We start from the raw sequence: 24,008 nt of genomic DNA, 5'->3' as shown, positions 1-24,008 counted from the left end.
AATATAAAAAGAAAATGAACAGTTAGATTGTTATCTAAATCTTACTGATTCTACTTCCAAAATTTAATTCATTGCATGCTCTCAGTTGTGTATTTTGTAGTTTTGTAATGAAGTAATTTATGTATTTATAAATTCATCTTCTGAGTTACTAGTTTGAATTCTGTTTTTATCTTCTCCATATTTCAGTTTTTAATTCCTTGAATATTTCTCTTTGTATCTTCTTGAGTACTATTAGCAACAGGTAGTGGTATTGCATTGCAGAGTGTATATAATACTATACAGTGTAATACCTCTACATTTCCTGTTGTATTATTTTCTTTCCTAACAATTCTTATGTTACCAAAGTAATCTTGTGGTCTCTCACAGACAGCTCTATAGTATGAGCTTGTTTTTCTTAAGAACGAATATCTTATCTTATGGTGTGTATGTGCACGCACACCATAAGCATTGTACTTTGAAGGACTTTTTTTTTGTTAAAAAAAAAAAAGACTAGATTGGTTTTCCTATTACAGTCGCCTCCTCTCACTAAATACTGCTATAACAAACTCACTAAAACACAATACTGAAATAATACCAACCACTGCCCCATGTATCTGTTGGCCTTTGGCTGTGATTTTTTTTATTATTTGAAATAAAATTCACTATAACAAATCAATTCTCTGGTCTCTAAAGTTTGCTATAGCGAGTGTCTATTATATTACTAATAGCTCTACAAAAACTTTATTTTTCTTTTAGTTACGGGAAGCACAGTCCAGAATCGAAGAATTAGAAACAGCCAATGCTCATCTTCAGAAAAGAATAGATAAACTGAAGTCTGCAAGAAATGCTTTAATCAAGAGTTAAGCCATGAGCTTAAATTCCTCAGGTTTTGTAAAAAAAAATAAAATAAAATAAAGTTATAGGTTCTGGGTACATATAGTATACGATTGTTATACAAAAAAAAAAAAAGCATTGATGGATGAGAGAAAAATCTAGTTATGGCTGACTGTTTGATGACTATCAATATATATAAGCCATAATTTCCCCAGAAACTAAAAGAATCTGGTGAATATATAGAGTGAGCTTTTTTTGGGGCAGGGGGGGGAATATTGCAGTATTGATATGCCTCTATGTGAATCTACATGCACATGAATGGGTGTAAAATGGTATAATTGTATATAATGGAAATATTAGGAGGCATGGCTTTGAAAAAGGCTAAGAATATTAAAGTTGAGTGACAATATATGCATGTGGAATATTTAGAATCCTTTGTAACAAAGGATGGATAACTTAAAATACTGGTGAAAATCTACACTATTATAGTAATACTGGAAGAGCTCTAGAAATGGGTATGCTATATCTTTAGCATGCATTTTTAGCCATCCTGGAATTATTTTTTAAAAATATTCATTTAATCCATTCTCTAGGATGTCATACTTTATATTTGAGTGTTTGTAATTGCTTGGTTGTTGCTGTTACTGTTTAAAGGTATTTTATTTTCTTTCATTATCAAATTTTAGTTATTTCCTAAAAAATAAAATTAAAAAAAAAGTTGGGTAGTTCATATTTTTCCATTGTATACTTGAGAGAAGCTTGTATGATAATTCTAAATAATGAGTACAATCAAAAATATATACATTAATACAGTAATAGTAACAAAAACTTGTTGAGAATAGGGATTGAAATTAATTAGTATAAATTAGCTGTATCTTTTAAGTCATTTTATACTTAACAATTTGAATTGAATATTGAGTCCAGAGATCTGAACTTAATTTGCTTATTGCCCATTGTTCTCTTACATAATGTAATATACACATTGGACAGTTCACTCTTATTTTTTGTGATAACACCACTCTCCACCACTTCTTGATTAGCCTTCAGTTTAATTTCATTCAAAATCTCTTGCTACCTGTGCATATTGTAAATACTGTAAATTCAAGCTATTGTTTAAAATCTTAAATTATGCTTAATGTTAACTATATTAATTGTACATGCATAATCCATACAATTCTCTTTTCCTTGTTTATCCCACAGTTATTTTGATTGCACAAAATTATGAAATATGGAATTTTTTTCACTTCACAAAACAAAGAATTATGCATAAAACATTTTAAAGTGCATCCAAAGCAAAAATAAAATTGAGAAATGGAATGCAGTATTACTATTAATAGTGGTATTAGCAAAGTACAGCGTAAACCTATATCATACTGCATTTTATAGAAAAATATTGCTTGCAAGTGCAAGGTGAGGTTTTGTTAATTATTTTATGTAAGAAATCGAATTGCAGTACCTTTTTTGTTTAAAGCATATAACTTTAAACCCAAGAAAATACTTTAATTTTAAAATCTTGTTTTTTAAATGTGAAAATTTTTGTGTTAACTTTATATCTGTGATATTTAAATAATTTTGGCAATCAGTCATTTTTTTTTATTACATTTGTAGGCACGTTTGAATTTCATCAGTAGATTACTCAGTAAATATATATGTCCAACAAACTTTTTTATACTTTCATAGCATTTCACATTTAAAAAAAAAATTATAAATTGCTGTTTGGCATTTCAGATTTGTAATAGTTCTGTAATGATTGTTAAATAATGAATTTTTATAAATTTTGTTAATTTTAATGCAAAAATGCAGTTTGTCATTCTAGTAAATATGCTTATTAAAAGAGCTTTTTTACATTACCATTTTTGATATGGCAGCGCTTTCTTTAGCAGTCTGACTTTTTGATAAAGTTTACTATATGGAAATACTGTTGTTATACTTTGTTAATAACTGCTTGAAATTTGCCTTTGTAAGTCTTTTAGACATAATTTTACTCTGGAATATGCCTTTTTTTTTCATTCATTCTGTCATCTTAAAAAAAGAAAGAAAGCATAACAGTATGATTATTGATCATTTAGAAGTGATAGACAGGATTGGGCACCACACTGCACCAGTAGTCATGGGAGTCTTATAGAGAATAAGGAAAATTCCTAAGAATAATTTCTTTATTTTTATTTTTTAGGTCATGTTGTGGATGTGTATTCCCTGTCCACATCATTTTTATGTGCCATTTATTGTGTTTTACTGGATGCTGAGCTTCCATTGTTTGTTGCCTAAAGTTTTTTCCTTTTTTCTTTTTTTTTTCTCCTTTCGTATTGTGTGTTTATACTCTGTAGAGCAGAGACCATACTTTTTTTTTTTTTTTGAGTTAATTTCATCTTGCAATATCCAAGAGGGAAGGGGGGATTGTTAATACTAATAATTTTGATTCTACCAGGATGATTTGCTATTTATTTAAATTGAACTTTTGTCCTGATTTTTTTTTATTATTATTTTTTTATATAACAAATGCATGTACTTACTTCTGTGTAACATTGTAACAGTTTTCCTCCTATCTTGGTAGAGGCAGTTGAAAAACTGGCTCACTGTAATGATATATCAAAAGTAAAGATACTGTATCACATTACTAGGCATTTCTGGCCATTAAAAAAAAAAAAGTAATCAAGTTGTTTCTTTGGCTCTTTATTATTTTTTGTCTTTTTTAATGACACTGCCCACCTAAATACAAGAAAACTTTCCATGTCTTATATATAATCATTCCTAAAACAAATGATGTTTTTTTTTTAAGTACCTCTATGATTTACTAATTATTACTAACTATTGTGTTTATTTAAACAACCATGAATATCACTAGACTTGAACTTTTCATTAGAGACAGTCAGCTTCAATTGTCAAAAACTAGAAAGAATGAGAGAGAGAGAGAGAGAGATGTAGGGATACTAATTTTTTAATGATGTCATTTATCTAAACAAAAGAAAATTTTTCATGACTAGCACCAGCACTCTGTTTCAGAGAAACCTAAATATCAGCCCAATGAATGGCATGTAGGTCCTTTGTTTCTGATCACCTTTTCTGCCCTTCTAGGGATGGAAAGTATGATGAGGACTCATCACCAGTTTTGTGATGAGTCAGGTATTTTAGACTATTCTTCCTTCAGCACAACCAGTCTGGTATTGTGCAATAGTCATTATTCTACTTAAGTATAAAGAGCTAATAAGCTTCATTTCGGCAATGAAAACATTACTTAAATTAAGGGAATATTAAAACCCACATAGTTTTAAAACCGGATAAGAAACTCAAAGATTGGAATCAGAGAGTTTCTTGCCGAATATAGTAAACTATAAAGTATCGGCGAACACTAGCGTTAGCCAATGCAAGTGATCCTAGTACGTAGTACAAGAGTTTCTTATTCGGTTTTAAAACTATGTGGGATTTAATATCCCCTTAATTTAAGTCATTCTGTTTCATTGCAAAAATGGTCAGTGGAGAAAATATTACATTATCTACACTGACCATCTTTGCAATACATAGCTTTTGTATTCATCCTTCCAGACCCAATAACCAAAAGTCTAAGTATTAAGTCAGGACATTTTCCACCTTTCACTGTTGTATTCCTGGAATCATTCTTGAACAGACCATGCCTTGTGCCTTGATATGGTGTCATACTGAAAGTAACTCTTACCAGGTGTAGAAGCTATGAATGTAAAAGAATGCACCTGCTTGGCATAAATCGTATTCAGGATAACATTTTTTGGCCATGTGAACATCATTTCTGCTCTCACCTGGATTCAAATCTTACTGTGTCATAGATGTCTGTAAACATCTTTAGGTAGTAGATTATTTTCATTGCCTAGCATGATGCCCCACTCTGCTTGGTTGAGGTAAAAAAAAGAATAAGTTACATTTTTATCAGGATTCCTGAAATATGTGACCTCCACTTGCTCTCTCCAAAATATTAATAAATAAATTAAAAAAAAAAGTAATGTTTACAACTACAACCACTGCGAGGAAATTTGCCAAAAAAAAAAAACAGTTTGTTGCATTCATATATCTATCAGTATCAGGGGACCTTACTTGTGCCAAAAATGCCATTCCCAATACTATTGAATGGATTGTGTTGGATTTATCGGGTCCATTAATGACACGTTACACCTTATAGCATATGAATCTGCCAAATGATGTTTTATCAGTTATCTTTTTTTTCCCCCCTTATAATGACAACTAATTAAATTCATATCTAGGACATAACTTTCATGACTTATACATGTAACAAAAATATATATAACTATAGAATAACACATGTACCAAAGTAAAAATTAATTTATTATGCAAATATTTTGTCTTATGTGTTGTAAGATGAAATATTATAATATTTTATCTTATGATGTCTTATAAGACATCATCAGTACAAACAACAATAAGGAATTGAATAAAGAAACAGTAGAGCACATTCGTCCAATTGGAATTTCTCTATTTATACAGTAGCATGTTTATGGATTAAAACTATTGGGCTGAAAATAATTAAAATTAGTTAAAAATAAAATATATATAATAGATTATAACTTGTCTGCGCGGTTAGCTGAGTGGTTATGCGCTTCTCAACCGTATGCCTAGGGAAGGAGTGTCCAAGGTTCGATTCCCATTGGTGACGTGAGGAGCTGAAGGATCTTCCTCAGCCATATCCAAGTTAGCCGATCTTTGGCGTGGACAGTAGGGTTTTCCCCCCCAGTTTATCTTGGGGTTTTTCATCCTGCAAAGCAGGCAAACTGGCCTTGAGAACTCGACACTACAGGACATAGGATACACCGGGGCATAGGGCTGACCACCTTATCATGTGAACGGTTTGAGGTCCGATGATTAATAAACCCTTGACATCGCAAGGTAAAAATGGGTAAAATGAGAATGAGATTACAACTTTATTTAATACATTTCAGGATAATAATTTCCCACATTATTCTATATTTATGGATACTCCACAGGTGTCATATAAAATATATATATATATATATATATATATATATATATATATATATATATATAGAATTTTATTCAAAAATTGCAATATATGTGTAAGCTGTGAAAGTTATATATATGTGTGTGTGTGTGTAGTACACATCTTTCATTAAAAGTATTCAAATCTAGGAATTTAGTTTTACAGACAGAATCATTGATAATTTGGACCAGATTTTTTCTGATTAGCTACAGGTGGAGAGTGATTTCCCATCAGCCTCAAAAAACAATGTATCATAAAGAGACTGAATGTGAATCATGTGTAATATAATTCAGTAATATTTAATGCTTTAAATATTATGTCTGTTAATTGAATGTGGTCTCTAAACTTAGCTAGTCTGCTTGATTGCTGGATGAAAAATCCAAGTTTTCAGGAGAAGAAACACTGTTCGTCTCTGCATGAGACCATTTAGCTCACCTTCAATTGAAATGCTTCTTTGCATCCTAGATACTGTGTTAGATAGGATTCAAAGCTTGGTCTTTCCAGCCAAAGAGTCCATACCTAAATAGTCTATACCGATTGAGTCTGATCTTTAAAAGCATTGGGCATAATATTTTTTTTTTTACTGCACTTTACATTAAGTGCAGTAAAAAAAAATAATAAATAAATATTTCATACTGAAATTAACAGTTCATCATCAGTGTGTCAATCAACAAGCAATTCAAAGAGACAGGAATACAAGATATATACAAGTTGTTGACCATTAAAACAGTTGTCATATGCTAGAGGAATCATATTCAAAAAAATTATTTCCGATGTTTACATAAGATAAAAATTTTCCCAAAGTTTTAGGGAAGAGAGGTGGGGGGGGCAATCATTCTGATTCAAATTAGGCCAGTGCAGAAGGATTTCACAACTTTGAAGAGATGTTCATATTTAAAACTGCTTCTATGGAGAAAATGAGCTTTATTCTAAAAGATAGTGTTTGGTATCGCGGCTACAATGTGCGAAATCAGATTTTTGAGGTTTCAGGTATTCAATGTAGTACCGATGTTGACTAATTATTTTCTCCACAGAATGGCCTGTCTACCCAGAGTGTGTTAAATTACATTCACAAAGATGTAAACACTGGATAAAGACATAGGCAGTGGTTTATTTTTTTAAAAATGGTAGGAGGTGAAAAATTTTGTTGATAGGAAAATATTTGAATATGATTCCTCTAGCATATGACAACTGTTTTAATGGTCAACCACATAAATGTATGATATTGGCACCCTGCATTCTAGCAAAGAATCTTAAGGTGTTGGAACATAGGAGTCAGTTATCTCTTAGATTCAGTGAGGATTGTATCAATTCCATTAAAGTTTTGATAGTGAGAAGCTCCTATCGAAGTCTTTGATCAGACTTTGTGGTATATATCTGCCAATAAAGGTAGGTTTTTGATAAACACTAGTTGACAAAGTACCAGAGGCCATGTGAGTAAGAATGTCCAAGAAGGATAAATTACAAAAACTTTCTTTTTCCATGGTGAACTGAATACATAGATGGCTATCAATCTGATGTAGGAAGGTGGTAAGTTCGTTTTCAGAATGAGACCAGATGGCTAAAATATCAACATAGTGAACTCAGAAAGATGGCTGAGGATGAAAACCAGGTGCTTCAAATAATAATTAGCCAAAGGTTGAGGCAGGCCATTCTACAGAAAAGAAGGAGGGGAGGAGGAATTAGCAAACATCAGTACTACATTGAATTCCTTAAACTTTAAAAATCTGTTCTTGCACATCTTAGTATTGATACTAAAAATACAGTATCCTTTGAAATGAGGTTCATCTTCTCCATAGAGGCAGTTTTAAATATGAAAATCTCTTTAAAGAAAGCTGTGAGGTCCTTTTACACTGGCCTAATTTGAATTGGAAGGATTGATTCTCTCTCTCCCAACAGTTTGGGAATTCTCATCAGAAATATTTTTTTTTTTTAAATGATTTCTCTAACATGTGACAGCTGTTTCAGTGGTGAATCAATTGTATTTTCCTTGTATTCCTGTTTCTTTGAATTACCTGTTGTTGATCCACACACTGATGGTGTACTGTTAATTCCAATATGAAATATTTGTGCTATTTTCATTAAAGTTTTTTTTTATTATGCCACAGGTGCTTTTAATGATTAAACTTAGTTGGTTTGACTATGCCCTTTGTTTAGAAAGACTTTGATTTAAATCCAATCTAGAATGCAAAGAACCTTTATCAGGGCTTTTCATTAAAAGTGAGTAATCTGGTCTTGTGCAGAAGTGATGCGATCGATTCTCTCTTGAAATCTTGGAATTCCAGTAATCACAGAGACTGCCTTAGTTGTTTCAGCCGTAATTCTAAATAACCACCTAATCATAACCAACGCCCTAAACTCTAATCTCCTTACCATATACTTCAGTGGAACAAGTACAACCTTTAAATTTCAGTGTTACTAACAGCCTTCCTTGCCTAGTTTCTCATAAGAAAGACCTTGCATCACCTCCCCTGACTTTCAGTACTATCTGATCTGATCTTTGGAACAGCTTAATAGATTTTATAATTCCTCTCATCCTTATTCTCACAATATTTCTTCCACATTAACATCTACTTATGGATCTCTTACGTGATAAGATTGCACATCCATTTCATTTCCACCCTATTTTTCCCACATTTAAACATTTCCACATCCTTTGCAAAGATCTGTAAAGGAAAGATGTCCACAGTGCATGGGGGGGTAGCCAAGGGATATCTGAAGAAAGCAATATCATACTGTATCCCCAGGAAGATAAATCAGGTCGGAGTTGATGGATGAGTGGTATCATTCAGTGTGAACTGCAGAAAATGAAAATGTGGAGGGTATATAAGGAGAAAGGTAACTAGCCAACTCATTAACAGTACATGGTCCAGGCAAGAAAAGCAACTAGCTTAGTAAGGGAGGCAAAATCAGATTATGAGAAGAAATTACCTAAACAGACAAAAGGAAATTCCAAAAGTGTTTTTTGTTATGTGGCAAATAGGAGTAAAAAGTTAATAATTGTAGTGAGTGTGGATGGCAGAGAGGTAACAGAGGCAAACAAAATTGTTGAGCTTCTGAGTGACGATTTTGCAAGGGTATGTCATCCAAATAAAGACATTATGTTAGAGGTGAGGACTGATGTGAGAACAGAGGTTTGAATTGGAGGTACTTAGGATATTTCAGAATTGAATGCAAATGCAGCTGTGGGATTGGATGGGATATCGGCTCACATTTTACGAGAATGTTCAGGGGAACTGGCAAGTGCCTTTGATTAGACTGTTTAAGTCTCAGTTCTGGCAAAGTCCCAAGAGAGTGAATGGAGAGAAAAATAATTCCTTTGCATAAAGGAGGATCTAAGCCTGTGGTAACAAATTATAGATCAATGATTATCTCAGGAGTGGTAAAAGTACTGGAAAAGTTGAAAAAGAGAATTTAAGAATGGGTGGATAAGAATATCATACGCTGAGGGACAGCATGGCTTTCTGAATGGTAAGTCATGCCTTAATAATCTAATTTTTTACAGGGTGGCCCATAAGTCATGAAGGGATTTAAAATGTGAATAACTTTTTTGATTATTAATTTTTTTTCATTTCATTTTGTTCAGGTATTCCAAGTAATAGTTGGGAAATTAATCGTGGAAAAGTTGCAACCGAATAACTAACCAAAATCATGCAATTTTATTTTGAAATTCAGCATTCTTGGCAAGCGAATAATTTTGCAAAGATCTGCAATTAATTGGCCATTTCATTCTCCAAATATGAATGCTGCTGACTTCTTCCTATGTGGTTACTAAAAAAGGTGTATGTAAACACGCCTTTGACCATCCAAATATTGAAGAATATTTGTGCAGAAATTAGGGTGCTGCATCCAGAAAGATTAACAGCCATCATGGAATGCTGTAGAAATCGTGAAGCCAAAAATAGAAGGTATTTACGTGATGTGGTTTTTCAAAAAAAAAAAAGAAAATAAAAGTTATTAAATGTTTGTGACTTATGGGCTACCATGTATAACAGAATGACACCGAGTTGGATAAAGGGAATGGCTACTCAGTGGTGCAGTGGGATTTTTGCATAAGCATTTGACAGGATATGACGTGGGCCTCTGTTACTCAAAATGCAACAAGTAGGGATGGATATGAAACTGGTGATATGGATACAAAGGTGGCTAATAGAGAGAGATACCAAAAAGTAGTATATGGAGGAGTAGAATCCATGTGTTGAGGCTTAAGGGAGACATCTTCAGGGATAAAAAAAAAAAACCTTTTGTTGCAACACATACACAAATATAATACAATAGTAAGTGGAACTAAAGTCCTATCTAGGTGGTGCACCCTCTATGGGCATTAGCAAGTGGCCGTGGATGTAAAGAGGGATCTCTGATAATTAACGTTTCCCAAATTTTGGGTAGTTTAATGCAACCGTATTTGTTTAAATTCGGTTGATTTCTGAGTGCAGATGCAGATTCAAAGAATCGTCTTTCTTTTTTGAATTTACTATGGTGGAGCATGGTGGTTTTTTTCCAGGAGATCCTGTGGGTTGTATCCAAAACATGGTCTGCAAGGCCAGATTGACCATAATCGTGATTGCAGATGTATGACTTGTGTTCTTCTAACCGGATAGTTGCTGATCTGCCTATCTGTCCGAAGTAAGCAAGTTTACAGGCACAGAAAGGAGGGAGCTGGTCTTTGGTGGAACGGATAAGGATAGCAAGTTTAAGGAGGGGCTTAAAAGCTGTATGGAGGTTGTACCTTTTTTTAATGATCTGGCTATTTTTTCTGAAGTACCACGGATGTAAAGTATGGTGATGGCATTTCTGAAGTCCTTCTGAAGAGATGGTTGGGGAATGAGGAAGCAATTGATTACTTTCTTAATTCTGTAGCCATTGGAAAGGAAGGTGTGTATGTGTTTGAGTTCAGTTGAAAGAGCAGTTTCACTGGAACAAACATTGTGGGCTCTATTGGTGAGAGTTTTAATAATGCCATATTGCTGAGAGGGGTGGTGATGGGAGAGTTTGTGAATGTATGAGTAGGTTTTCTATATACAGAGAAAGATAGGTTACCATTAGGAAGGCATGTTACTAAGGTGTCTAGGAAGGGTAAACAATTTTTATTTTCCTTTTCCATCATAAACTGGATTCTTGGATGTAGACTATTGAGGTGAAGAGTCTATGGCTAGTTTTCCAAACTTTTCCATATAAAAATTGGCAAGAGGAGGAACCCATGACAGTTTCCTCTATCTGTTTGTAGATTTTGTTCTTTGAAGAAAAATAACCAGAATTGATGGCAAAGAGCTCTAAGATATCAGAAGAGAAAAACATTTTTTAAGAGTGTTAAGGTGTCAATTAGGGGAATATTGGTAAACAATGAGATGATGTCAAAGCTGACCAATATGTCTGTATTATTTAAAGTCAGATTTTCAATTAAATTTTTAAAGTGGATAGAGTTTTTTACATGAGATGTAAGACCAGTGAGGGGGGGGGGTCAAAGAATTAGCTAGCTGCTTTGACAGTTTGTAGCAAGAAGCATTGATGGCATCTACTATAGGTCTTAGGGGAGAATTAGGTTTGTGGATTTTCGGTAAACCGTATATACGGGGCAGACGAGAACTGAATGGTTTGAGTTTTTTGTAATGTCAGGAGGCTAAGAGGACACTTTTTTAAGTAGGTTTTTTAACTTGAGATTTTGTGGGATCATGTTCAAGTGGTATGTAGGTAACGCGATCATGGAGAATAATATTCATTTTCTGATTATATTCTGAAGCATTAAGAACAACTGTGGCATTACCCTTATCAGCTCTAGTGATGACAATAGTTTTTTCTTTCCATAATTTTCTGAGGGCAGAGAGTTGTCTGGAAGATAAATCAATTTTTGGACGTGATGACTGGGAGAGGATGTTAGCTACATCAAATCTGATGTTCGCTGTTTCTGGAGCTAAGTGACAAATTCTGCGTTCGAAGTACATAATATCCAACGGAACTTCTTTAGGTGTGATGGCAAAATTGTGTCCGATGACAGTACTTTTTCTTTCCATAATTTTCTGAGGGCAGAGAGTTGTCTGGAAGATAAATTAATTTTTGGAGGTGATGACTGGGAGAGGATGTTAGCTACGTCAAATCTGATGTTATTGGCTGTTTCTGGAGCTAAGTGACAAATTCCGCGTTTGATGTTGTACATAATATCCAATACCGGAACTTCTTTAGGTGCATTGGCAAAATTGTATCCGAGGCTTAGGGCACTAATGGCATCTTCGGTGAGTCTTTTGGACGAAAGGTTGACTAATATGAAGCGGTTGAACTTCAAGTAGCGGTTTAGATTTACACGGGTTATTAAATTTTTTGATGTGCTTATTTTTTATTTTTTGGAATTCTTTCTGATAGGAAGCTTCTGAGATGTCAAAGAGAATGGATCAAGTATAGCGGAGAGCTCTGACTGTAGCGAGCAAATGGTGGCGTCTGTCGTGGCAAGGCTGGTGTGAGTTGCGGTAATTTGCTCTCATAATAATGCCAAACTAATTCGTTTGTATATCCGGAGGGCTTTATTTGACTTAAATTTCGTTTTAAGCCTAACAGTTAGGAATAACTTTTGAGTCCCGACATCTTTTTAAAAAGGCCAGCCGATTTAATTTCCTTGATAAGCATAGTTTTGACTTACCGTATTGTTTTACTTTGCGTGTTATTTCTTCACCATTAACGATCTGAGGCTTAGGTGCTGTGAAGAATTCATGTAGGAGGTTTAATGGAATATTATCTCCTGGAAAAAAACCACTATTCTCCACCATAGTGAATTGAAAAAAGAAAGATTATTCTTTGAATCTGCATCTGCACTCAGGAATCAACCGAATTTAAACAAATACAATTGCATTAAACTTCCCAAAATTTGGGAAACGGAGATCCCTCTTTACATCCTAGGCCACTGGTGGTGTGCCCTCTATGGGCATTATTGTATTGTATTTGTGTGTTTTGTTGCAAGGTTTTTTGTAATCTCTGAAGATGTTTCTGTGAAAGAGACAAAATATTGGAAGTATTAAAATTGTTTTTAATCCTTTCTCAGTGCTGATAATATTCCATTAAACCTACATGAATGGAGGAGCAGAATCCAGGAGAAGGTAGGTGATTAGTAGTGTACTGCAGAGATCTATGTTTGGAGCACTGCTATTTGGTCCCAAATGATAGGAAGTGAGATATTCAGTTGTTTGGTAATGATCCAAAGTTGATTAAGGTATTTGTTAATCAAGATGATCTAAAGCGCTTACATTGTGATTTGAATGGGCTGATATGAGCAAAACATGAGCCTGTGTAGCTCAGCGTAAGTGGCGCTTGCGTCCTCTGTGCTTGGGCACTCAAAGTCAGACTTAAGTTCAAGTCTAGTCATTGACTGGGGGATCTTTTCTAAGCCTTTCTTCGGCCGATTCCTGAGTTAGTAGATCTTAGCTATGCTATACACACTTAGAACTTTACATCGATAAAAATGCAATCATACGGTCAAACTGACATGAATTTTTTAGCACAGATTGCATAAGCCACGCCAGCACATTCAACCGAAATGGGCACTCGACGCCACTGGCAGCCAAGGTAGCTCAGATGATTATTTAGTTATTGATGAACATACCAATGACCAGAGATAAGGGGGATAATCATTCCTCTTTATAAAGCCCTGATACAACCACATCCAGATTAGTGTGCTCAGGTCTGGTCTCCTGAATTCCTTGGGGATGAGGAAGTTGTGTAGAGGATCCAGAGATGAGTGACCAAGATGGTGAGTGGTCTGTGGAATGCTCTCTATGAGGATAGATCGAGGGATTGCAGAAGTTGGTTGACAGGTGAAAAGGGGGCAATGATAGAAACGTTTAAGTTACTTAAATGATTTTGTAGGATAGATCCAGGGGAAATGTTTCAATACTTGGCTAGTGAAGGGAAAACAAGAGATCATCCCACGAAATTAGGCAAGAGTGTGATTGGCATGAATGTGACAACTAGATTTTTCACATGGATACCGGGGAATTAATGGAATGGGTTGCTTGAGTCAATCGTTAGCACTGTCTATTAATGGTTTCAAGGAGAATTATGATAGTCGGACTCTATAAATGTGTCCGTGGGATGACAACAATAATAATAAAATAATTATTACTGATACTAGACCAGTTCACAAAATAAGTGATAATTCTTTTACACAGGAATAAGCGTGTATTTAATAGTAAAAATAGGCCAATTAGTCTTATTTCCGAAAGCTACGTTTTTTTTTATTCAAAACAGAATTTTAGACTAAATAGAAGAAAACCAGTCGTAAACAAGAGGGTTTAGGAAAACATTTGTTACAACAGATTCACATACAATAAATCATATCGCTAAAAAATGGAATGAATATTCGTTTCTGTATGCTTCTGTTTTCTTCAGAGCCGATCTCTGTACTGTTTATCGACTGTAACTAAGAATTCAACTGTGACTTCAGTTTATGTACGACAAACAAGCAACCGATTGCACAGAAGGAAAGGAACTTCGCAATTAGTAGCATGTTAAATGATGTGGCATAATAGCTTCTAGACTTGTAACAGATACACTTGAGCCTGTCCATTAAACTCGATTGGACCAAGATGGGGGGGGGGGAATAAATGTCTCAGGAAGGAAACCAAGCAATTCTTGATATATTGATGGTATTGCCATCTTCTCAGAAGACCTATTAATTTGATGGGAACAACTAAATAAGCCGGTTTTGAACTAGAAAGGAATTTGCAAAAACGAAAACCTTGACTAATAGTTTTAAATTACTATCTTTCAGTATATCATCAACATTGAGTAAATTACAGAATAAACCTACCTATGACTAATACAGAAGAGCAGCAAGAAAGAACTGGATGATGATCTGTGGGAGAAGAGTTCAAAACCGAGGTTTTGAACTCTTCTCTTTTGAAGGGCTTTTTAAGCATAGCGATGCAACAGGTTGATAACAGTATTAGTATTAGTATACTTCTTTGATAATACAGATACACCACCGATTTTCGCACTCTGGGAGCTCTGCTGGGTTAGTCGTTTTGCTGGACCAACGGATGTCACATAATAATTTATCAGTATACTTCTAACCCACTAATTATACTACTTTCATGTCTGCAAAGCACCATGGATGACTAGAAACTTAAATATTAAATGTAAGATATGAATTAAGTTATTAAATGCAATGAATTATATGAATGATACAGTGCAAGAGATGGATATGTTAAGTCGCTAATCCTAACACTATAATTTGGTATCTAAAAATAGTGTGTGTGTTCTAGGGTGGATTTCCTTGAATTTAATTGAGAAAAAAAAAAGACTGTCCATTCCAGAGATTGACTAATTCGGGAACCCGTCGAAAAAAGGCGCTTGAAAAAAAGTTCCTCTAGTCTGCTACTAGAATTAAACTACCATTCCATACAGATGATAAAGAAGACGTTGCTGTTCTTTGGGAGACTTGGGCTCACATGCTACTTCCACTGAGCTACACAGGCTATAAATATGATTACGTGGCATCTCCAGGGAGTCTGAAGACTCATCGAGAGAGGGCATCAATTTACCAACCAACGAACCGCAACTACACCAACGGCCTGGCTGGCCGAGTGGTTAGCGTATCCGCTCTCCAACCAAAAGGCTGCGAGTTCGAATTCCGTCGTGGGCATGGATGTTTGTGTTGTCTGTGGAAATACTAGTGGCGGTGGTTGGCGGTAGATGGCGTTGGTTTACTTGCGGTCAATTGGTGAATTGAGTGGTTGAGACAGAGTTGCAGAGCAGGTGCCCTCCCTCTATGAGTCTTTGGCCTCCGAGGAAATTTTTCTAAGCCTTTTTTCGACCGATTCCCGAGTTAGTCGATCTCTGGCACGGGCAAGCAAGTTTTTTCTCCAGGAAACTCGGATTATTCGTCCCGTAAACTCAAGAAAATCGACCGTAGAACCCAAATTATTTCAGACATTAAATACGAATGTTAGGGTTAGGGACCACGAGATGGCGGAACTTGTTGAGCCGTCACTCTTCACTGCGTGCCGCTTAATTAGTGATAACCTTGGGCCAGCTATCTCTGATGGGATACCAGTGGAGATTGAACTGCCCTAATGAACTGCATCTAACTGAAAAGTTAGATAGGGCTAAAAACGGCCTCGCCTACTCCCTATATATAAGGGAATAAAAAGGCGGTAGCTGATTTTTTTTAATGGTATTTTTACAGACAATCACAAACATCCATGCCCATGGCAGGATTCGAACCCAGAACCTTTTAGCTGGAGAGAGCAGATATGCTAACCAATCGGGTAATCAGGCCCATCTGATGTGTGTGTGTGTGTGTGTGTGTGTGTGTGTGTGTGTGTGTGTGTGTGTGTGTGTGTGTGTGTGTGTGTGTGTGTGTGTGTGTTTCAGATAGACACATTATTTTTTGGGGGAGTGAAATTTTTGCACCCACCCATAAACATATCATCTTCCTATCTTGTATTAGGCCTCGGGGGCCTGTTACGATCTCATTCCATCTTTTTTATTGTCTTCCAACTCATCTCTTCCTCACTAGTTTGTATTCAAGGATTTGTTTGGTGATTCTACTATTGTCCATTCTTTCAATGTGCTGTTTCTATTTCTATTTCTAAGGAGAAAAGCAACACGAGCATCAATAACACTTTTTTATTCACTTCCATTATGAATTCACGGACTGTACTGCTCAATGTGCTACCCTTCACAGTATGCTGCAAACTACATCCCTTTGCACAGTGCGTTCAATGGCAAAACGCACCTGGTGTCGGGAATGATGTGCACATGCTGCCTTTCAGCGCTGGCAAGTTATCAGGATGATCCCGGTACACCCTATCTTTTTGAAATCTCTACAGCAAGAAGTCACCGGTGGTTAGATCAGGTGAACGAGCCGGCAATGCAGTGGAAAACGCACATCTCATCACTCTAGCTTCCGTGAAATGTTCTCTATGGATAGACCGCTGTGTGGAGGGACCTCATCCTACGTGAAAATGAATGAATCAATGCACAGGGACTGCTGTAGCTGTGGCATAACAAATTTGTTTATCATATATTGCGGTTCTTCCCGGCAGTATCTGAACAATTCACAAGCCCCTACTGCTAAATGATAAACAAGCTGTAAACCAGCAGACGACAGTAAGTTGACTTTGGGTGAATGCAAAAAAGTTTTAATAATGGACAGTGCTTTTTTTCTGGAAAAAAGGTGCCGGCTCACCATGAAGACGTTATTACAGCAACATCCACACTTTTAACATATCCTCCGATATACCCTCGTCGTCTCTAGATCGCTTCTTGCTTTTGGTATCAAAATTTTATTCTTGACATATAGTCACTCGTTTCTCTCGCAAAAGTCATTTTTCTGCAAAAGTGTCCAACATTCAGGCCAATCATTATCGGATTCTGCTTCCTTTTGACCAGGTGGATCTTTGGTCTTGGTTTCGTGATCCTCCTCACCAAGTGTATTTTCGGTGTTAGTTTTTTGTTATACAAGTAGATTCAACAATTTCTGCTTCTTAAGCCTTCTTTTTTTACTCATTGGCATAAAGTAACTACTTATTTTACTCATTTTGAACAATGATTGCACTGATTTAACTTAGATTAACTCACGTGAACACCTGCCTGTTTTAGAGTGAATATAGAACTGATGAAATATTGGACGCAATCGGAAGTGAACACAACTTCCTGTTTCCGGTTGCGTACCAACTTATGCAACAGGAAAGCAGGATACCAACTTATGAGTAATCAAAACTGAAAATTCAATTCGTGAACACAGTAAAATCTACCGGAATATTTATAATATACATTTTGCTGTCAATAAATCGCAAAGTTTTATAAACTTAAGAAGAAAGTTGCCAGTACTGCGTACCGTTGCGTACTGCCAGAAAAAAATCACTGATAATGGAATACCGTGAGCAGACATATAAATACAAAATTAATAACGGAAAAATTCACGTAAAAAGATTATTTAATAGTATAATTTTATTTACCTTTTTAGTTCTTTTTATCTTACACTAGCTACTTAGGTGGCGGTTTTTGGAATTGTCAGTTATTGTTTAACTTGAACTTGAAATGTACTGAAGATGCCTGTGACACAGGCGAAAATTATACTATTCAATAATCTTTTCACGTGAGTTTTTCCGTTATTAATTTTGTATTTAGGTGAATGCAAAGGCGATTGTTGGATTACATGCTGGTGTTGTATAGACCATATCCGGAAATTATGAGTATTCACAGTTCCGTTCAGGTGAAAGTGAGCCTCATATCTCCACAAAATTATACATTGTCATGCAGGGTTCAATTCCACTCGATATTCAAAGTCCTGCTGGCGCAAATCCTGTCTCAGGGTTATCTTGAATGGGTAGAAATGCAGAATCTTACATAGAATTTTCCAGACAGTTGTGTAAGGCACATTAATGTGTCTTGTACAACAGTGGTCTCAAACTCAAATTGCATGCGGGCCGAATGCACGATGTGAAAGCAGCTGAGGGTCCGGAATTTTTTTTTTTAACAAAATGAGAGTGAATATATATATATATATATATATATATATATATATATTCACTCTCATTTTACTTACCCCTAATGTATGGACTTGCCGACATTGTAGGGGAACTTACCCCTAATGTATGGACCCCACCCCTTTATAACCTTTAAACTTGAGAATAAATAATGGCAACCTATTCTCTTTCTTTTATTTATTAAATTTTTCTTCGACACATACAGAAAAAATACATATGTTTGTATCTAAATACTTATAAACTTCTTTATTTCTTACTGCAACTTGACACTTGATGGCGTTTCGATTCTGATAAAGTTTGTAGCCTTGGAGAAAAATTACTAGAAACTATCTTCATCACGGATTGTAGATGCTCATCGGTCAATCGGGTTCTTTTCTTACTCATTAATTTTCAACTGCGAAAAAAAACTGTTCACATATAAATGTACTCCCAAACAATGCGATTATTCTTATTGCAAAAATTCGTAACTGAGGGTATTTATCTTTTGACAAGTACGAATAAAAGTTAATCAAATCTGTATCTTCAAATCTTTGAATAAGATTTATATCACACTGTAAATTAATTACCTCCATTTGTAGATTTTCTGGTGCGTTATTCACGTTTGTTTTTAATGATAATGAAAATAATGTAAAATCGGACTCCAAATCATTACAATCTTTAAATCGTTCTTCAAATTATTGTTGTAATAATGCTATTTTTTTGCATATTCTTGAGTTTTTCATTTGAAATAATAGGGCAGGATTTAAGATGTAGGAAATGTTCGAAATGTTTTGATTCCATCTGTGTTTCCCATAATTGCAATTTAACTTTAAAAGCTTTAATACAAGCATACATGTCAGTGATAAGTTTATTCCTTCCTTGCAGCTCTTTATTGAGAATATTTAAATGGCCAGTTAAGTCAACAAAAAATGTTAAATCTGTTATCTATGTATCATTACGTAGCTCGTCGATGGTTTTATTTTTTTGTGTCATGAAAATTTTGATTTCATTTATTAAATCAGAAAACCGTTTTAATACAGCTCCTCGACTTAACTACTTCACCTCTTTATAATAAATAATTTCGCCGTACTCACTTTCAATTTCTTCAAGCAATGCAACAAATTCTCGATGATTCGGAGCTCGTTCGCGGATAAAGTTTACTGTTTTAGTTACTGTTTCCATAACATTATCCATCTGCAAACTTTTGGCACAAAGTGCTTCTTGATGAATAATGCAATGTACAGTGCAAAATTTATTCTGAAATTTTCTTCTTTCACTATATTTCTTAATTTTACCGCTACTCCATTTTTTTACCAACCATAGCAGCTGCACCATCACTTGCAAATCCAACCATTTTATCCCAACTTAATTTATATTTATCTATTACAGGTTTTATTTCACAAAAAATATCCTGTGCACCAGTTTTTTCTTTCATAGGAATTATTTCCAATAATTCCTCAATTACTTCAAATTCATCAGTAACACCTCGTACGAAAACGGCAAGTTGTGCTATATCTGTGTTTTCAGTACTCTCATCAACTGCTATTGAGAATGCTGCAAAATCTATACTTTTTTCTTTTAACTGACATCGCAAATCACTAGCGATTTCGTTAATACGTTCCGCTACCGTGTTGGCTGACAAATTAATATTTTTAAATAATTGTTGTTTATCAGAACAAAGAAGTTCAGCAGACTTAATCAAACAATCTTTAAGGAATTCGCCATCAGTAAATGGTTTTGATCGTTTTGCGATGATGTGCGCGAGAGCAAAACTTGCGTGAACTGTTGCTTCACTAGATTTATTTGCTTCAGTAAAAAAAAAAAAAAATTGTTGTCGTTGTAAGCCAGATTTCAGAAACTGTAACTTTTCTTCCCTCAATTTGCCTTCCAACATTTCAAATTTTTCTTCATGATTCGTTTCGTAATGGCGACGTAAATTGTATTCTTTTGGAACTGATATTCCCTTATTACAAATAAAAACATACAATTTTATTGCGCACAACACCACAAAAGTACATAATTTCCCATTTATCTTGAAAAACACGTTCTTCTTCGTCCACTTTTTTTACGCTTTGTTAAAGACATGGCTTGCAGTTTAATCTCTTAATTAAAATCACTATTATAATTTTATTTACAACTTTAATTCAACAAGATGAATTTTCGTATGAAAGCAACACTCAAAAGTTATGCACAGTTCTAAACGATAGCCATTGATATAATGTAGATCTAACAACAAGCACAAATAAACAGGTTTTATAAACTGTACGTCTATATTACAATATGAACTGCGCAGCTGTGCATCGGAAACCCGAGAATACTGAAGCGCCACCAACTGTCGGCTGGCGAACTAAATTTACTGATTGTAAATTGTAGATATCGACTGAGCTTATACGCACATAAGCTCAGCCCATATCTCTATGTATCTAAAACTATAAGTTTGAGACCACTGTTGTACAACACGTGCAACTCTGTGTTATTCATGACCTGCGCCACAATGGCAATAGCACAGTTTACAATTGCCACAATGGCAATTGTGAACTGATTGATTTGCGACCTCTGTCAGGTATAACCCCGATCTTGTTTTTCCAAAACAACTAGTCATTCGTTGTGAAGATAATGTGCTATTTGTTTAGGCGACGAAATTCGAGGAGTTCAGCAACAGCATTGCAATTATTTAGGTAGTACAGCTTCACGAGCAAAGCACGTTGGGGCAATGTAGTGCCATCACTGTAGACGATATTAACAATCAGAATGAAGGGGAAAATCTTGTGTCCATCTTTTTAAACCCTCCTGACACCTGCCGAGTTGTGTAATATGCAAATTTCATATCTTCCGTGTTTACAAGTCTCCCTGGTAGGAACCACTGTTTCCTCAGATGTTGTTGTTTAAGTGTTGGGTTCCTCCAATTTTTGCAACCGTCTCCCTTAAGACTGGTTGAGCACTCCAATGAGTGATTTTTCAGAAAAAAATAATAAATCAGCTAACGCCTTTTTATTCCCGTATATACAGGGCTTAGGCGAGACCGTTTTTAGCCCTATCTAACTTTCTGGAGACTAAGTGGGCAGTTCAATCTCCACTGGTACCCAATCAGAGATAGCTGGCCCAAGACTATCACTAATTAAGCGGCATGTAGTGAAGAGAGACGGCCCTACAGGTGTCGCCATCTCGTGGTCCCTAACCCTGACACTCATATTTAACGTCTGAAATAATGTGGGTTCTACGGTCGATTTTCTTGAGTTTACGGGACGAAAAACTCGAGTTTCTGGGAGAAAAAACCCACTTTCCCGTGCCAGAGATCGACTAACTCGGGAACCGGTCGAAAAAAGCTTAGAAAAATTTCCTCTAGTCGCCGACTGTACTCGAAACCAAGTCTTCCTTTGTGCGGCCAAGCGCCGTGGTATGCAAACGCCACATTCACTGAGTTACACAGGCTTGATTTTTAAGTATGTATTTTATGACTGTAGATCCGTGTGTGTTCGTGGGCTTGTTTGCCTATTCTGATGGACGAAAAACTCTCTACCCAGGTATGAGACCGACTAACTCACCTTTAGTCGGAAGAGATCAGATAAAGGTGCCTCAGATCATGTACAGGAATCGAATCCAGAACTTTCTGATCAAAGGGCTTTGTCTATACTGACAGAGCTGTGGAGGCTCCCCCTCTCAGACATCGCTTCCGTCTGCCAGGTTTCATTTGGATCATAGGATGAACTGTACAAGCCTTTAAACAAGGATACTTTAATTTTGATCACCCTGTATATTTTGAGAGAAACAATTAAATTGTTCCCTTCCAGATAACTGTTCAGATAAATAAAAAAAAAAAACAATTCACGATAACAAATAAATTTTTTATCCAGGATTATTAATTCGAGCGATTAGGGGAAAAAAATGTTCGTTTTGAAGTATTTTGGTTCAAAACCATTTCAATTCCTGGTCTAGATGAATCAGCTTAGGCGTTCCTTTACCGCGACTTGTTGCCTTCAACCACATGAATCTCCAAATGGCTCTTCTTCTTTTTTAATTCTCCTCCATCACATGAGATGAGAATACAGAAAAAAATTCATACACTCCACAAAAATAAAATGATAATAGCAAGTAGTTACAACTGATAAAATTTCGGCGGCCCACCATTCCACAAAATGCTTGCTGCCCTCGTACATGAGGAGTGTTTCAACAATTCACGTTTTCTCACACACACACACACACACACACACATGTAATTAGAACACACAGAAAGGGTAATGATTTTATGTTAAACAGTCGGTCTTTAAGAAACAGGTTGGTAGTCAATTGAAATCATTATTATTATTCCTGACACCTCCAAGGAGTCCGAGGACTCATCGCGGGAGGACACCTACAACTGTCTCAACCACTACACCGAACCATCATTCTAAGAGCTTATGTATATGTACTTGGATCAGGAGAAAATTATAAAATAATTTACTGACTTAGATCATTCCCGAAATTATGCTGTGAAATAGAAGAATAAATAAAACAGCCAGAGGATAGCGATTTTGTTTTTCCTCATCAAATTATTAGTCCAAAGAAAATATCGAAACCCGCACTGTTTTTCCCTAATATTCATTTTTCTATCACCAGAGTACGCCAAAGAATTATATAAAAGAAAAGTAAACATGGCTACAGTTGAGAAAGTGGTAGTTGAGCAGAATTCTAGTATGTTTAGTTTATATTTGATTTTATCATATTATTTCATGTAAAGTATATGTGTATGCATATTATTACAACAGTAGACAGCTGGATGAATAAAAATTATTAGATTAAATTAGAACAATCCATATCGCTTTATATCCGTCAGTGTGTTTTACACAAGTTTACAGCCATCTGACAAAAGCTTGTCAGTTCATTTTCAAATTATGCATACGTGTGTATGTGTATATACACACTTGTATATATGATGCATAATTTTATGTATGCGTTTTATCTTTCATAAAGTAATTGCATTTTATACGATGCTGCATTTTTAATCTCCGCAGTTTGTATAGATGAAAATGCATAGTTATCCACATGTGCATTTTGTTTTGACATTTATATTTTTATCTGTTAATCACAGTGATTTTCAGCATGATCTAAGCATTCAGAATAATAGGTCGAAAGTTATTTAATGTATTAGTTGCAATTGGAACATCTTGTAATGGGTTACATGTATTAATTGTCTGAGTATTATTTCATAATTATAACTTATGCATGGTCAGATATATAGGTTAAGTTTTGGACACTCATTATTCATTGCATTGTTTATATTCATTATAGTGTATCTCCATTTATTTTTCGTTTGTGATATTCAGGCTTCCTTACCACAACTTTTTTGACTGTCTGTGTAGACTCCAGAGACTTGTCATAGTGAGTTAGTGCCATCACTGTGAAAGATATTAACAATCAGAATGAAGGGAAAAAATCTTGTGTCCATCTTTTTAAACTCTCCTGGCACCTGCTGAGTGGCGTAATATGCAAATTTCCACAACAGCTGGATTAGGTATTCATCTCTCTCTCTCTCTGAATCATCAGTCAGAATTGGGTGCTTAGCAATTTCACTTACTTCCCTAGCTCTTTGCATTTTGTTGTCAGAATCTTTTAAGTTTATTAGCAGTTAAACTGTTATGAACTTAAAAGTAGTTGTTCATACATTGTTTGCCATATTGACTTTTGATAATCTTTCACAGTTTTCAATTTACATTGTTGTTTTGTTATTTCTATTTATTTATTTTTAATTCATATAAAAATTGGATCCTAAAACT

The 24,008-nt window shown here is 35.2% G+C and overlaps 1 protein-coding gene across 1 annotated transcript in view; it reads left to right on the top strand.

The window, feature by feature from the left end:
- Nucleotides 1-3,465, top strand: part of LOC150100022 (leucine-rich repeat flightless-interacting protein 2-like) — a 164,941-nt gene extending 161,476 nt beyond the window's left edge. Inside the window, exon 13 of the mRNA XM_090402326.1 lies at nucleotides 736-3,465. Coding sequence (XP_090258452.1) covers nucleotides 736-843 — 108 coding nt within the window. The 3' untranslated portion in view covers nucleotides 844-3,465. The remainder of the gene's footprint in view (nucleotides 1-735) is intronic.
- Nucleotides 3,466-24,008: the final 20,543 nt, after the last annotated feature.

The sequence above is a fragment of the Typopeltis vanoorti genome, chromosome 13 (assembly GCF_054136105.1).
Source record: "Typopeltis vanoorti isolate ZY-2024b chromosome 13, IOZ_Tvanoo_1.0, whole genome shotgun sequence".
Classification (NCBI taxonomy): Eukaryota; Metazoa; Arthropoda; class Arachnida; order Uropygi; family Thelyphonidae; genus Typopeltis; species Typopeltis vanoorti.
Note: the sequence above shows the minus strand (reverse complement) of the source record. Positions and strands in the feature narration are given on the sequence as shown.